The sequence below is a fragment of the Salvelinus fontinalis genome, chromosome 33 (genome assembly GCF_029448725.1).
Source record: "Salvelinus fontinalis isolate EN_2023a chromosome 33, ASM2944872v1, whole genome shotgun sequence".
Lineage (NCBI taxonomy): Eukaryota > Metazoa > Chordata > Actinopteri > Salmoniformes > Salmonidae > Salvelinus > Salvelinus fontinalis.
Window position 1 is genome coordinate 18,975,104 of NC_074697.1, and position 17,233 is coordinate 18,992,336.

The 17,233-nt window shown below is 51.2% G+C and overlaps 1 protein-coding gene across 7 annotated transcripts in view; it reads right to left on the minus strand.

Annotated features, from left to right (window-relative positions):
* LOC129831784 (protocadherin Fat 3-like) overlaps window positions 1-17,233 on the minus strand; it is a 393,104-nt gene that overhangs the window by 16,341 nt on the left and 359,530 nt on the right. For all 7 annotated transcript variants that reach the window (XM_055895235.1, XM_055895232.1, XM_055895234.1 and 4 more), the window contains one exon: window positions 12,608-12,761. In XM_055895235.1, coding sequence (XP_055751210.1) covers window positions 12,608-12,761 — 154 coding nt within the window. The remainder of the gene's footprint in view (window positions 1-12,607; window positions 12,762-17,233) is intronic.

A 17,233-nucleotide genomic window follows, 5' to 3' on the forward strand; every position in this document is an offset into this window, starting at 1 on the left:
TAGGGGGAGATGCAGCGTGAGGTAATACAGTAGGGGGAGATGCAGCGTGAGGTAATACAGTAGGGGGAGATGCAGCGTGAGGTAATTCAGTAGGGGGAGATGCAGCGTGAGGTAATTCAGTAGGGGGAGATGCAGCGTGAGGTAATACAGTAGGGGTAGATGCAGACTGAGGTCATTCAGTAGGGGGAGATGCAGACTGAGGTAATACAGTAGGGGGAGATGCAGCGTGAGGTAATTCAGTAGGGGGAGATGCAGAGTGAGGTAATACAGTAGGGGGAGATGCAGCATGAGGTAATACAGTAGGGGGAGATGCAGCATGAGCTAATACAGTAGGGGTAGATGCAGCATGAGGTAATACAGTAGGGGGAGATGCAGCGTGAGGTAATACAGTAGGGGGAGATGCAGCATGAGGTAATACAGTAGGGGGAGATGCAGCGTGAGGTAATACAGTAGGGGGAGATGCAGCGTGAGGTAATTCAGTACGGTGAGATGCAGCGTGAGGTAATACAGTAGGGGGAGATGCAGCGTGAGGTAATTCAGTACGGTGAGATGCAGCGTGAGGTAATTCAGTAGGGGGATATGCAGCGTGAGGTAATACAGTAGGGGGAGATGCAGCGTGCGGTAATTCAGTAGGGGGAGATGCAGCGTGAGGTAATACAGTAGGGGGAGATGCAGCGTGAGGTAATACAGTATGGGGAGATGCAGCATGAGGTAATACAGTAGGGGGAGATGCAGCGTGAGGTAATACAGTAGGGGGAGATGCAGCGTGAGGTAATACAGTAGGGGGAGATGCAGCGTGAGGTAATACAGTAGGGGGAGATGCAGCGTGAGGTAATTCAGTAGGGGGAGATGCAGCGTGAGGTAATACAGCAGGGGGAGATGCAGCGTGAGGTAAAACTGTAGGGGGAGATGCAGCGTGAGGTAAATCAGTAGGGGGAGATGCAGCATGAGGTAAAACAGTAGGGGGAGATGCAGCGTGAGGTAATAAAGTAGGGGGAGATGCAGCGTGAGGTAATACAGTAGGGGGAGATGCAGCGTGAGGTAAAACAGTAGTGGGAGATGCAGCATGAGGTAATACAGTAGGGGGAGATGCAGCGTGAGGTAATACAGTAGGGGAAGATGCAGCGTGAGGTAATACAGTAGGGGGAGATGCAGCGTGAGGTAAAACAGTAGGGGGAGATGCAGCGTGAGGTAATACAGTAGGGGGGGATGCAGCGTGAGGTAATACAGTAGGGGTAGATGCAGACTGAGGTAATTCAGTAGGGGGAGATGCAGACTGAGGTAATACAGTAGGGGGAGATGCAGCGTGAGGTAATTCAGTAGGGGGAGATGCAGAGTGAGGTACTACAGTAGGGGGAGATGCAGCGTGAGGTAATACAGTATGGGGAGATGCAGAGTGAGGTAATACAGTAGGGGGAGATGCAGAGTGAGGTAATACAGTAGGGGGAGATGCAGCATGAGGTAATACAGTAGGGGGAGATGCAGCATGAGGTAATACAGCAGGGGGAGATGCAGCGTGAGGTAAAACTGTAGGGGGAGATGCAGCGTGAGGTAATTCAGTATGGGGAGATGCAGCGTGAGGTAATTCAGTAGGGGGAGATGCAGCGTGAGGTAATACAGTAGGGGGAGATGCAGCGTGAGGTAATACAGTAGGGGGAGATGCAGCGTGAGGTAATACAGTAGGGGGGGATGCAGCGTGAGGTAATACAGTAGGGGTAGATGCAGACTGAGGTAATTCAGTAGGGGGAGATGCAGACTGAGGTAATACAGTAGGGGGAGATGCAGCGTGAGGTAATTCAGTAGGGGGAGACGCAGAGTGAGGTACTACAGTAGGGGGAGATGCAGCGTGATGTAATACAGTATGGGGAGATGCAGAGTGAGGTAATTCAGTAGGGGGAGATGCAGACTGAGGTAATACAGTAGGGGGAGATGCAGACTGAGGTAATTCAGTAGGGGGAGATGCAGACTGAGGTAATACAGTAGGGGGAGATGCAGCGTGAGGTAATTCAGTAGGGGGAGATGCAGAGTGAGGTAATACAGTAGGGGGAGATGCAGCGTGAGGTAATACAGTATGGGGAGATGCAGAGTGAGGTAATACAGTAGGGGGAGATGCAGCATGAGGTAATACAGTAGGGGGAGATGCAGCATGAGGTAATACAGTAGGGGGAGATGCAGCGTGAGGTAATACAGTAGGGGGAGATGCAGCGTGAGGTAATACAGTAGGGGGAGATGCAGCATGAGGTAATTCAGTAGGGGGAGATGCAGCGTGAGGTAATACAGTAGGGGGAGATGCAGAGTGAGGTAATACAGTAGGGGGAGATGCAGCGTGAGGTAATTCAGTAGGGGGAGATGCAGAGTGAGGTAATACAGTAGGGGGAGATGCAGCGTGAGGTAATACAGTTTGGGGAGATGCAGAGTGAGGTAATACAGTAGGGGGAGATGCAGAGTGAGGTAATACAGTAGGGGGAGATGCAGCATGAGGTAATACAGTAGGGGGAGATGCAGCGTGAGGTAATACAGTAGGGGGAGATGCAGCGTGAGGTAATACAGTAGGGGGAGATGCAGCATGAGGTAATACAGTAGGGGGAGATGCAGCGTGAGGTAATACAGTAGGGGGAGATGCAGCATGAGGTAAAACAGTAGGGGGAGATGCAGCGTGAGGTAATACAGTAGGGGGAGATGCAGCGTGAGGTAATTCCGTAGGGGGAGATGCAGCGTGAGGTAATACAGTAGGGGGAGATGCAGCGTGAGGTAATACAGTAGGGGGAGATGCAGCGTGAGGTAATACAGTAGAGGGAGATGCAGCGTGAGGTAATTCAGTAGGGGGAGATGCAGCGTGAGGTAATTCAGTAGGGGGAGATGCAGAGTGAGGTAATACAGTAGGGGGAGATGCAGCGTGAGGTAATACAGTAGGGGGAGATGCAGCGTGAGGTAATTCCGTAGGGGGAGATGCAGCGTGAGGTAATTCAGTAGGGGGAGATGCAGCGTGAGGCAATACAGTAGGGGGAGATGCAGCGTGCGGTAATAAAGTAGGGGGAGATGCAGCGTGAGGTAATACAGTAGGGGGAGATGCAGCGTGAGGTAATACAGTAGGGGGAGATGCAGCGTGCGGTAATAAAGTAGGGGGAGATGCAGCATGAGGTAATACAGTATGGGGAGATGCAGCGTGAGGTAATCCAGTATGGGGAGATGCAGCATGAGGTAATACAGTAGGGGGAGATGCAGCGTGAGGTAATACAGTAGGGGGAGATGCAGCGTGAGGTAATACAGTAGGGGGAGATGCAGCGTGAGGTAATACAGTAGGGAGAGATGCAGCGTGAGGTAATACAGCAGGGGGAGATGCAGCGTGAGGTAATACAGCAGGGGGAGATGCAGCGTGAGGTAAAACTGTAGGGGGAGATGCAGCGTGAGGTAATTCAGTAGGGGGAGATGCAGCATGAGGTAAAACAGTAGGGGGAGATGCAGAGTGAGGTAATACAGTAGGGGGAGATGCAGCGTGAGGTAATACAGTAGGGGGAGATTCAGCGTGAGGTAAAACAGTAGGGGGAGATGCAGCATGAGGTAATACAGTAGGGGAAGATGCAGCGTGAGGTAAAACAGTAGGGGGAGATGCAGCGTGAGGTAATACAGTAGGGGGGGATGCAGCGTGAGGTAATACAGTAGGGGTAGATGCAGACTGAGGTAATTCAGTAGGGGGAGATGCAGACTGAGGTAATACAGTAGGGGGAGATGCAGCGTGAGGTAATACAGTATGGGGAGATGCAGAGTGAGGTAATACAGTAGGGGGAGATGCAGCATGAGGTAATACAGTAGGGGGAGATGCAGCGTGAGGTAATACAGTAGGGGGAGATGCAGCGTGAGGTAATACAGTAGGGGGAGATGCAGCGTGAGGTAATACAGTAGGGGGGGATGCAGCATGAGGTAATTCAGTAGGGGGAGATGCAGCGTGAGGTAATACAGTAGGGGGAGATGCAGAGTGAGGTAATACAGTAGGGGGAGATGCAGCGTGAGGTAATTCAGTAGGGGGAGATTCAGAGTGAGGTAATACAGTGGGGGGGGATGCAGTGTGAGGTAATACAGTATGGGGAGATGCAGAGTGAGGTAATACAGTAGGGGGAGATGCAGAGTGAGGTAATACAGTAGGGGAGATGCAGCATGAGGTAATACAGTAGGGGGAGATGCAGCGTGAGGTAATAAAGTAGGGGGAGATGCAGCATGAGGTAATACAGTAGGGGGAGATGCAGCGTGAGGTAATACAGTAGGGGGAGATGCAGAGTGAGGTAATACAGTAGGGGGAGATGCAGAGTGAGGTAATACAGTAGGGGGAGATGCAGCGTGAGGTAATTCAGTAGGGGGAGATGCAGCATGTGGTAATACAGTAGGGGTAGATGCAGAGTGAGGTAATACAGTAGCGGGAGATGCAGAATGAGGTAATACAGTAGGGGGAGATGCAGCATGAGGTAATACAGTAGGGGGAAATGCAGCGTGAGGTAATACAGTAGGGGGAGATGCAGCATGAGGTAATACAGTAGGGGGAGATGCAGCATGTGGTAATACAGTAGGGGTAGATGCAGCATGAGGTAATACAGTAGGGGGAGATGCAGAGTGAGGTAATACAGTAGGGGGAGATGCAGCGTGAAGTAATACAGTAGGGGGAGATGCAGCATGAGGTAATACAGTAGGGGGAGATGCAGCGTGAGGTAATACAGTAGGGGGAGATGCAGCGTGAGGTAATACAGTAGGGGTAGATGCAGCATGAGGTAATACAGTAGGGGGAGATGCAGCGTGAGGTAATTCAGTAGGGGGAGATGCAGAGTGAGGTAATACAGTAGGGGGAGATGCAGCGTGAGGTAATTCAGTATGGGGAGATGCAGCGTGAAGTAATACAGTAGGGGGAGATGCAGCGTGAGGTAATACAGTAGGGGGAGATGCAGCATGAGGTAATACAGTAGGGGGAGATGCAGCGTGAGGTAATACAGTAGGGGGAGATTCAGCGTGAGGTAAAACAGTAGGGGGAGATGCAGCGTGAGGTAATACAGTAGGGGCAGATGCAGCGTGAGGTAATTCAGTAGGGGGAGATGCAGCGTAAGGTAATACAGTAGGGGGAGATGCAGAGTGAGGTAATACAGTAGGGGGAGATGCAGCATGAGGTAATACAGTAGGGGGAGATGCAGCATGAGGTAATACAGTAGGGGTAGATGCAGCATGAGGTAATACAGTAGGGGGAGATGCAGCATGAGGTAATACAGTAGGGGGAGATGCAGCGTGAGGTAATACAGTAGGGGGAGATGCAGCGTGAGGTAATACAGTAGGGGGAGATGCAGCGTGAGGTAATTCAGTAGGGGAGATGCAGCGTGAGGTAATACAGTAGGGGAAGATGCAGCATGAGGTAATACAGTAGGGGGAGATGCAGAGTGAGGTAATACAGTAGGGGGAGATGCAGCGTGAGGTAATTCAGTAGGGGGAGGTGCAGAGTGAGGTAATACAGTAGGGGGAGATGCAGCATGAGGTAATACAGTAGGGGGAGATGCAGCGTGAGGTAATTCAGTAGGGGGAGATGCAGCGTGAGGTAATACAGTAGGGGGAGATGCAGCGTGAGGTAATACAGTAGGGGGAGATGCAGCGTGAGGTAATACAGTAGGGGGAGATGCAGCGTGAGGTAATTCAGTAGGGGGAGATGCAGAGTGAGGTAATACAGTAGGGGGAGATGCAGCATGAGGTAATACAGTAGGGGGAGATGCAACATGAGGTAATACAGTAGGGGGAGATGCAGCGTGAGGTAATACAGTAGGGGGAGATGCAGCGTGGGGTAATACAGTAGGGGTAGATGCAGCATGAGGTAATACAGTAGGGGGAGATGCAGCATGAGGTAATACAGTAGGGGGAGATGCAGCATGAGGTAATACAGTAGGGGGAGATGCAGCGTGAGGTAATTCAGTAGGGGGAGATGCAGCGTGAGGTAATACAGTAGGGGGAGATGCAGAGTGAGGTAATACAGTAGGGGGAGATGCAGCGTGAGGTAATACAGTAGGGGGAGATGCAGCGTGAGGTAATACAGTAGGGGTAGATGCAGCATGAGGTAATACAGTAGGGGGAGATGCAGCGTGAGGTAATACAGTAGGGGGAGATGCAGCGTGAGGTAATACAGTAGGGGGAGATGCAGCGTGAGGTAATACAGTAGGGGGAGATGCAGCGTGAGGTAATACAGTAGGGGGAGATGCAGAGTGAGGTAATACAGTAGGGGGAGATGCAGCATGAGGTAATACAGTAGGGGGCGATGCAGCATGAGGTAATACAGTAGGGGGAGATGCAGCATGAGGTAATACAGTAGGGGGAGATGCAGCGTGGGGTAATACAGTAGGGGTAGATGCAGCATGAGGTAATACAGTAGGGGGAGATGCAGCATGAGGTAATACAGTAGGGGGAGATGCAGCATGAGGTAATACAGTAGGGGGAGATGCAGCATGAGGTAATACAGTAGGGGGAGATGCAGCGTGAGGTAATTCAGTAGGGGGAGATGCAGCGTGAGGTAATACAGTAGGGGGAGATGCAGAGTGAGGTAATACAGTAGGGGGAGATGCAGCGTGAGGTAATACAGTAGGGGGAGATGCAGCATGAGGTAATACAGTAGGGGTAGATGCAGCATGAGGTAATACAGTAGGGGGAGATGCAGCGTGAGGTAATACAGTAGGGGGAGATGCAGCGTGAGGTAATTCAGTAGGGGGAGATGCAGCTTGAGGTAATACAGTAGGGGGAGATGCAGCGTGAGGTAATAAGGTAGGGGGAGATGCAGCGTGAGGTAATTCAGTAGGGGGAGATCCAGCATGAGGTAATACAGTAGGGGGAGATGCAGCGTGAGGTAATACAGTAGGGGGAGATGCAGCATGAGGTAATACAGTAGGGGGAGATGCAGCGTGAGGTAATTCAGTAGGGGGAGATGCAGCGTGAGGTAATACAGTAGGGGGAGATGCAGCGTGAGGTAATACAGTAGGGGGAGATGCAGCGTGAGGTAATACAGTAGGGGGAGATGCAGCGTGAGGTAATTCAGTAGGGGGAGATGCAGAGTGAGGTAATACAGTAGGGGGAGATGCAGCATGAGGTAATACAGTAGGGGGAGATGCAGCATGAGGTAATACAGTAGGGGGAGATGCAGCGTGAGGTAATACAGTAGGGGGAGATGCAGCGTGGGGTAATACAGTAGGGGTAGATGCAGCATGAGGTAATACAGTAGGGGGAGATGCAGCATGAGGTAATACAGTAGGGGGAGATGCAGCATGAGGTAATACAGTAGGGGGAGATGCAGCGTGAGGTAATTCAGTAGGGGGAGATGCAGCGTGAGGTAATACAGTAGGGGGAGATGCAGAGTGAGGTAATACAGTAGGGGGAGATGCAGCGTGAGGTAATACAGTAGGGGGAGATGCAGCATGAGGTAATACAGTAGGGGTAGATGCAGCACGAGGTAATACAGTAGGGGGAGATGCAGCATGAGGTAATACAGTAGGGGGAGATGCAGCGTGAGGTAATACAGTAGGGGGAGATGCAGCGTGAGGTAATTCAGTAGGGGGAGATGCAGCGTGAGGTAATACAGTAGGGGTAGATGCAGCGTGAGGTAATACAGTAGGGGGAGATGCAGCGTGACGTAATTCAGTAGGGGCAGATGCAGCGTGAGGTAATACAGTAGGGGGAGATGCAGCTTGAGGTAATACAGTAGGGGGAGATGCAGCGTGAGGTAATTCAGTAGGGGGAGATGCAGCGTGAGGTAATACAGTAGGGGGAGATGCAGCGTGAGGTAATACAGTAGGGGGAGATGCAGAGTGAGGTAATACAGTAGGGGGAGATGCAGAGTGAGGTAATACAGTATGGGGAGATGCAGAGTGAGGTAATACAGTAGGGGGAGATGCAGCGTGAGGTAAATCAGTAGGGGGAGATCCAGCGTGAGGTAATACAGTAGGGGGAGATGCAGCGTGAGGTAATACAGTAGGGGGAGATGCAGAGTGAGGTAATACAGTAGGGGGAGATGCAGCGTGAGGTAATACAGTAGGGGGAGATGCAGCGTGAGGTAATACAGTAGGGGGAGATGCAGCATGAGGTAATTCAGTAGGGGGAGATGCAGCGTGAGGTAATACAGTAGGGGGAGATGCAGAGTGAGGTAATACAGTAGGGGGAGATGCAGCGTGAGGTAATTCAGTAGGGGGAGATGCAGAGTGAGGTAATACAGTAGGGGGAGATGCAGCGTGAGGTAATACAGTATGGGGAGATGCAGAGTGAGGTAATACAGTAGGGGGAGATGCAGAGTGAGGTAATACAGTAGGGGGAGATGCAGCATGAGGTAATACAGTAGGGGGAGATGCAGCATGAGGTAATACAGTAGGGGGAGATGCAGCGTGAGGTAATACAGTAGGGGGAGATGCAGCATGAGGTAATTCAGTAGGGGGAGATGCAGCGTGAGGTAAAACAGTAGGGGGAGATGCAGCGTGAGGTAATACAGTAGGGGGAGATGGAGCGTGAGGTAATACAGTAGGGGGAGATGCAGCGTGAGGTAATTCAGTAGGGGGAGATGCAGAGTGAGGTAATACAGTAGGGGGAGATGCAGAGTGAGGTAATACAGTAGGGGGAGATGCAGAGTGAGGTAATACAGTAGGGGGAGATGCAGCGTGAGGTAATACAGTATGGGGAGATGCAGAGTGAGATAATACAGTAGGGGGAGATGCAGAGTGAGGTAATACAGAAGGGGGAGATGCAGAGTGAGGTAATACAGTAGGGGGAGATGCAGTGTGAGGTAATTCAGTAGGGGGAGATGCAGAGTGAGGTAATACAGTAGGGGGAGATGCAGCGTGAGGTAATAAAGTAAGGGGAGATGCAGCATGAGGTAATACAGTAGGGGGAGATGCAGCGTGAAGTAATACAGTAGGGGGAGATGCAGCATGAGGTAATACAGTAGGGGGAGATGCAGAGTGAGGTAATACAGAAGGGGGAGATGCAGAGTGAGGTAATACAGTAGGGGTAGATGCAGCATGAGGTAATACAGTAGGGGGAGATGCAGAGTGAGGTAATACAGTAGGGGGAGATGCAGCGTGAGGTAATACAGTAGGGGGAGATGCAGCGTGGGGTAATACAGTAGGGGTAGATGCAGCATGAGGTAATACAGTAGGGGGAGATGCAGCATGAGGTAATACAGTAGGGGGAGATGCAGCATGAGGTAATACAGTAGGGGGAGATGCAGCGTGAGGTAATTCAGTAGGGGGAGATGCAGCGTGAGGTAATACAGTAGGGGGAGATGCAGAGTGAGGTAATACAGTAGGGGGAGATGCAGCGTGAGGTAATACAGTAGGGGGAGATGCAGCATGAGGTAATACAGTAGGGGTAGATGCAGCACGAGGTAATACAGTAGGGGGAGATGCAGCATGAGGTAATACAGTAGGGGGAGATGCAGCGTGAGGTAATACAGTAGGGGGAGATGCAGCGTGAGGTAATTCAGTAGGGGGAGATGCAGCGTGAGGTAATACAGTAGGGGGAGATGCAGCGTGAGGTAATTCAGTAGGGGGAGATGCAGCGTGAGGTAATACAGTAGGGGTAGATGCAGCGTGAGGTAATACAGTAGGGGGAGATGCAGCGTGACGTAATTCAGTAGGGGGAGATGCAGCGTGAGGTAATACAGTAGGGGGAGATGCAGCGTGAGGTAATACAGTAGGGGGAGATGCAGCGTGAGGTAATTCAGTAGGGGGAGATGCAGCGTGAGGTAATACAGTAGGGGGAGATGCAGCGTGAGGTAATACAGTAGGGGGAGATGCAGAGTGAGGTAATACAGTAGGGGGAGATGCAGAGTGAGGTAATACAGTATGGGGAGATGCAGAGTGAGGTAATACAGTAGGGGGAGATGCAGCGTGAGGTAAATCAGTAGGGGGAGATCCAGCGTGAGGTAATACAGTAGGGGGAGATGCAGCGTGAGGTAATACAGTAGGGGGAGATGCAGAGTGAGGTAATACAGTAGGGGGAGATGCAGCGTGAGGTAATACAGTAGGGGGAGATGCAGCGTGAGGTAATACAGTAGGGGGAGATGCAGCATGAGGTAATTCAGTAGGGGGAGATGCAGCGTGAGGTAATACAGTAGGGGGAGATGCAGAGTGAGGTAATACAGTAGGGGGAGATGCAGCGTGAGGTAATTCAGTAGGGGGAGATGCAGAGTGAGGTAATACAGTAGGGGGAGATGCAGCGTGAGGTAATACAGTATGGGGAGATGCAGAGTGAGGTAATACAGTAGGGGGAGATGCAGAGTGAGGTAATACAGTAGGGGGAGATGCAGCATGAGGTAATACAGTAGGGGGAGATGCAGCATGAGGTAATACAGTAGGGGGAGATGCAGCGTGAGGTAATACAGTAGGGGGAGATGCAGCATGAGGTAATTCAGTAGGGGGAGATGCAGCGTGAGGTAAAACAGTAGGGGGAGATGCAGCGTGAGGTAATACAGTAGGGGGAGATGGAGCGTGAGGTAATACAGTAGGGGGAGATGCAGCGTGAGGTAATTCAGTAGGGGGAGATGCAGAGTGAGGTAATACAGTAGGGGGAGATGCAGAGTGAGGTAATACAGTAGGGGGAGATGCAGAGTGAGGTAATACAGTAGGGGGAGATGCAGCGTGAGGTAATACAGTATGGGGAGATGCAGAGTGAGATAATACAGTAGGGGGAGATGCAGAGTGAGGTAATACAGAAGGGGGAGATGCAGAGTGAGGTAATACAGTAGGGGGAGATGCAGTGTGAGGTAATTCAGTAGGGGGAGATGCAGAGTGAGGTAATACAGTAGGGGGAGATGCAGCGTGAGGTAATAAAGTAAGGGGAGATGCAGCATGAGGTAATACAGTAGGGGGAGATGCAGCGTGAAGTAATACAGTAGGGGGAGATGCAGCATGAGGTAATACAGTAGGGGGAGATGCAGAGTGAGGTAATACAGAAGGGGGAGATGCAGAGTGAGGTAATACAGTAGGGGTAGATGCAGCATGAGGTAATACAGTAGGGGGAGATGCAGAGTGAGGTAATACAGTAGGGGGAGATGCAGCGTGAGGTAATACAGTAGGGGGAGATGCAGCGTGAGGTAATACAGTAGGGGGAGATGCAGAGTGAGGTAATACAGTAGGGGGAGATGCAGCGTGAGGTAATACAGTAGGGGGAGATGCAGCGTGAGGTAATTCAGTAGGGGGATGTGCAGAGTGAGGTAATACAGTAGGGGGAGATGCAGAGTGAGGTAATACAGTAGGGGGAGATGCAGAGTGAGGTAATACAGTATGACGAGATGCAGAGTGAGGTAATACAGTAGGGGGAGATGCAGCGTGAGGTAATACAGTATGGGGAGATGCAGAGTGAGGTAATACAGTATGGGGAGATGCAGCGTGAGGTAATACAGCAGGGGGAGATGCAGAGTGAGGTAATACAGCAGGGGGAGATGCAGCATGAGGTAATACAGCAGGGGGAGATGCAGCATGAGGTAATACAGTATGGGGAGATGCAGCATGAGGTATTACAATAGAAGGGAGTGCGAGTGATTCTCAAATGAAATGTTTCATATGTTCTCCACACTTTCGTCCTCACAGGATTGTAGTCAAGAGAACGTGGTCATAGAATGCACACGGAGCATGAGGGTGTGGAGCACGGTACTATGCATATTGAAAAACAACACCAGTCTCATATGTTCACAATCAAATAACGAACACGCTGAAGTTGACTTTCCTGATCTTTCTCATCTGAAATTAAAATGGCTTTGATGATGGAACAAGCTGCTGGCGTGTGTGTGTGTGCGTGTGTGTGTGTGTGTGTTTCAGCAAGTAATAAAAGCGCATAAGTGCATTAATTAGTGAGCTTGTGACTGTAGCTCATCCTCATTAAGACCGCCTGTAGCCTTGATTTCTGAGGCATTAGATATTCTAATGTAACACAGTGGAACACCCCTAAACCCCTGGAGACAAGGAGACAAGCAGAATGAAATGTCATATTTTTTTATCTTTCAACTCTTTGAGTGAATCTTACAGGCTGCAGGCAGCTTGGGGGCAATGCCTCTCCCGAGTGGCACAGCGGTCTAAGGCACTGCATCTCAGTGCTAGCGGTGTCACTACAGACCCTGGTTCGATTCCAGGTTGTATCACAACCAACTGTGATTGGGAGTCAAATAGGGCGGTGCACAATTGGCCCAGCATCGTCCGGGATAGGGTTTGGCCGGGGTAGGCCGTCATTGTAAATAAGAATTTGTTCTTAACTGACATGCCTGTAAAGGATAAATAAAAAATATAAATTATACTCATCTGCCTATCACTGTAGAGAAGGGCTGGTGTATACTGCCACCCAGTGGTAATGATGAGGCATTGCATTTACAGTGATGTTATTGATGACATACATTGTATTATTTCCACTACTTGGGCCAGTAGGATCCTGAACTGGTTAAAACAAACAGCTAATTTAAAAGGTGGGTGTTTATGTGTCTCTCTGTGTGTGATAAATGGGTGTTATATTCTGTGTGTATTCTGTTATATTCTGTTCTGACAGTCAACTCCAGGACAGGAGTGTGTTGGCGTGTACACTGTATGTTTACAGTGTGATCATTAGTGTGATAGTAACTCACGTGATGCCCTTGAAACCTCTCCTGCAGCTGCAGAGGAAAGCGTTGCCGATGGCTTTGCACACACCGCTGTTGTGGCAGGGGTTGGGAACGCACGCCGTGATCTCAGTTTCACAGCGCCCCCCAGTGTACTGGGGACCGCAACTACAGGAAAAACCTGACAGAGAAGAGGGGGAGAGAGAGGGAGAGAAAAGAGATGGAGAGAAAAAAGTACATTTACAATTGAGTCATTCAGCAGACACTCTTATCCAGAGAGACATTCAGTTAGTATAGTCATCTTATGATAGCTAGGTGAGACAACCACATCACAGTCATAGCAAGTACATTTTTTCCACAATAAAGAAGATATCAGCAGAGTCAGAGCTAGTAAGGGGATCAAGTGTGTGTTAAATTAAGTATTCTGCATACAGGTGTAGTGCTACAATTGAACAAAGCATTCAGACCATCACAGCAGATTCAGAACACACACACACTCATACTCCATCACACACACACACTCATACTTCATCACACACACACACACACACACACACACACACACACACACACACACACACACACACACACACACACACACACACACACACACACACACACACACACACACACACACACACACACACACACACACACTCATACTCCATCACACACACACACTCATACTCCATCACACACACACACTCATACTCCATCACACTCATACTCCATCACACACACACTCACGCTCCATCCCACTCACGCTGCATCACACACATAGGAATGTGTTCAGTGCCGTGGAGACTAGTGTGTGCATTGTTTGAGCTTTGGCGGTGCTGCCAGGGATAGTTGGCCTCGGGTTGACGAGAGCTTGCCAGCCTAAACACAAACACCTCTGGGAAATCACACGGGTACACATACACACCTCTGGGAAATCACACGGGTACACAAACACACACACCTCTGGGAAATCACACACACACACACACACACACACACACACACACACACACACACACACACACACACACACACACACACACACACACACACACACACACAACTGGGAAATCACACAGACACACACCTTCAGGAAAACGCACACACACACACCTTCAGGAAAACGCACACACACACAGCGGGATACCGGAATACATACACACACACATACACCGTTAACCTTTACAAAGAGCATGCCAAAAACTGATCACAAAAATTACAACAAAAATCCCCATTAACTGAACCTTATTAAAGCCAGGACAAACATGACAAGTCCCAGAATGGCGTGCTCTTTTCAGAGCGCTCCGCCTCTCGTTGTGAATGAGAAATGCGAGCGGGGAGACCGGGAGAGATCAACCCACGGGAGCGTTAAGTCACTCTCTCTGTGTTGAGACTTGGACTCGATGTGTTAAGTCAGCACGTTAAGTCAATGGGTCACCCTGCTGAGTCCAGGCTGGGAATTTCGATAGAGATGACATTTAACCAGGCTTCCCTATTGACTGCAGTAAAATGCCAAACGATGAAAAAAAAACAGATGTGTCTTGAGCCCTCACTGTAGTTACATTTTAAAAGGATACGATTCGTTCATGTAGGCCTTTTGACTTCAGACAAAAAGAGGAGAGATATGAACAGACAGAAAAACTAGGAGCAGCTCAAGAGATATGACAACACAAAGAGAGGAAGATAAGGAGAGAGAGAAGGCGATCACGATCAGGCAGACAAAAAGGAGTAGACAGAAACGGGCAGACAGATACAGGCAGATAAAAAGGGAGATGAAGGAGTATAGCAGTGTCACGACTTCCACCGAAGGTGGCTCCTCTCCCTGTTCGGGCGACGCTCTTGGGTTTGTGGGGGATTGTTCGTGTAGCTGTCATTTTGTTTGGGTTGCGTTTTGGTTTGTTCTGTTGAACAGGTGTTTTTTCCGGGACTACGTTCCGGTTGTTTTGTGGCTACTGTTATGGTCCTGTTCCTGTTCTTTGGACTTGTAAATAAAATGCCCTTTCTTGCAATTCACTCTCTCCTGCGCCTGACTCCACACCCACCTCTCCTAGGGAGAAAAAGACAGAATCCCGCACCAAAAATCATGGAGTCAGCAGGAGCGGATGCGCCTTCCCCATCCATGGAGGAACGTGCCCTCCAGCATACATCCGTGCTACACCGTCTGGTGACGGCCATGGATCAAGTGATGGCGAGAATGGAGAGATGGGAGAGGAGCGGCCTCCCTACCTCGTCTTTAGCCACTCTCCAGCCTGCACCACCACCTTCTCCGGCAGCGTCCGGCCCCAGCGGGATTCAGCACGCGCTCCCGAGGGAGTACGATGGGATGGCTGCCGGGTGCAAGGGGTTTCTGCTCCAGCTGAAGCTTTACCTGGCGACCGTTCACCCGACTCCCTCGGGGGAGGAGAGTGTCAACGTCCTCATCTCCTGCCTTTCGGGCAAAGCCCTGGAGTGGGCCAACGCGGTCTGGGAGGGTCCAGATTCGGCGAGGGACCATTACCCAGAGTTCACCCGCCGCTTCCGGGCTGTGTTCGATCACCCACCGGAGGGCAGAGTGGCGGGTGAACTGCTGTTTTATCTGAGGCAGGAGACGAGGAGCGCACAGGACTTCGCGCTGGAGTTCCGGACCCTGGCCGCCGGCGCGGGGTGGAATGACAGGGCCCTGATGTACCACTATAGGTGTAGCCTGCGAGAGGACGTCCGTCGAGACACCACCCTCACTCTGGACCAACTGATCGACATGTACATCAGGCTGGACAACTTGCTGGCTGCTCGCGGGCGTCCAGATAGGGTTCTGTTCGTTCCCCCTCCCAGCACTCTCACTCCGACACCCATGGAGTTAGGGGGGGCTGCAGCTAGGGCGACTGGAGGAGGAGCCTCCTTCTGCACCAGTCGTGGTCGGAGATGGCACACTTCTGACCGCTGCTGGAGGAGCTCGTCTGGGAGTCGAGAGGGCAGGCAGAGCCCTGCTCGGACACCTCAGCTGAACACCATCATGCTCACCCAGAGCTCCCTGTCGGTCATATGTATGTGTTGATTTCCATTTCTGAGTTTTCCCTTCATTCCCAGCATAAGGCGTTAGTCGATTCAGGCGCAGCGGGGAGTTTTATGAACCACGGGTTCGCACTTAAGTTAGGGATTCCCTTGGTTCAGATGGACCAATCCTTCCCCGTGCACGCCCTAGATAGTCGACCGTTAGGGTCAGGGCTGGTCAGGGAGGCCACGGTTCAACTGGACATGGTGACGCAGGGGGGTCATGAGGAGCGGATTAGTCTCTTCCTCATTGATTCTCCTGCGTTTCCAGTGGTGCTGGGGATTCCCTGGTTGGCTTATCACAATCCCCAAATTTCATGGAAACAGGGGGCTCTAAAGGGGTGGTCAGAGTGCTCAGGTAGGTGTGTGGGAGTTTCCATCGGTGCTACGACAGTGGAGAGTCCGGACCAAGTCTCCACCGTGCGCATTCCCCCCGAATATGCCGATTTGGCTATCGCTTTCTGTAAAAAGAGGGCGACCCAATTACCACCTCATCGACGAGGGGATTGTGCGATAAACCTCCAGGTGAACGCCGCACTTCCCAGGAGTCACGTGTATCCCCTGTCGCAGGAGGAGACAGTGGCTATGGAGACATATGTCACCCGCCTCCTCAAATTTCTTTTTTGTGAAGAAGAAGGAGGGAGGTCTGCGTCCGTGCATTGCCTATAGAGGTCTAAATTCCATCACAGTGGGGTTCAGTTACCCGCTACCTCTCATCACCACGGCGGTGGAGTCATTTCACGGAGCACGCTTCTTCACAAAACTGGATCTCAGGAGTGCGTATAACTTGGTGCGAATCCGTGAGGGAGATGAATGGAAGAACGCGTTTAGTACCACATCTGGCCATTATGAGTACATGCCGTATGGGTTCAAAAATGCTCCAGCCATCTTCCAATCCTTTGTAGACGAGATTCTCAGGGACCTGCACGGACCGGGTGTGGTGGTTTACATCGATGACATTCTGATCTATTCCGCCACACGTGTTGCGCATGCGTCTCTGGTGCGCAGGGTACTTGGGCGACTATTGGAGCATGACCTGTACGTCAAGGCCGAGAAATGTGTGTTCTCCAAGCAAGCCGTCTCTTTCCTGGGGTATCACATTTTCACATCTGAGGTGATGATGGAGTGTGACCCCATTGCAGCCGTGCGTAATTGGCCGACTCCGACCACGGTAAAGGAGGTGCAGCGGTTTTTAGGGTTTGCCAATTACTACCGGAGGTTTATCCGGGGTTTTGGGCAGGTGGCTGCTCCCATTACCTCACTGCTGAAGGGGGGTGCGGTGCGTTTGCGGTGGTCGGCGGAGGCAGACAGGGCTTTTGGTCGTCTGAAGGCGTTGTTTACCGATGCTCCCGTATTGGCGGATCCATACCCCTCTTTGGCATTCATAGTGGAGGTGGACGCGTCCGAGGCTGGTGTTGGAGCCGTGCTATCACAGCGCTCGGGCACGCCCCTGAAGCTTCGCCCCTGCGCTTTCTTTTCGAGGAAACTATGATGTGGGGGACCGGGAGTTGCTGGCTGTGCTAAAAGCTCTGAAGGTGTGGAGACATTGGCTTGAGGGGGAGCAACACTCTTTTCTCATCTGGACTGACCACCGTAATCTGGAGGACATCCGGGCGGCGAGGA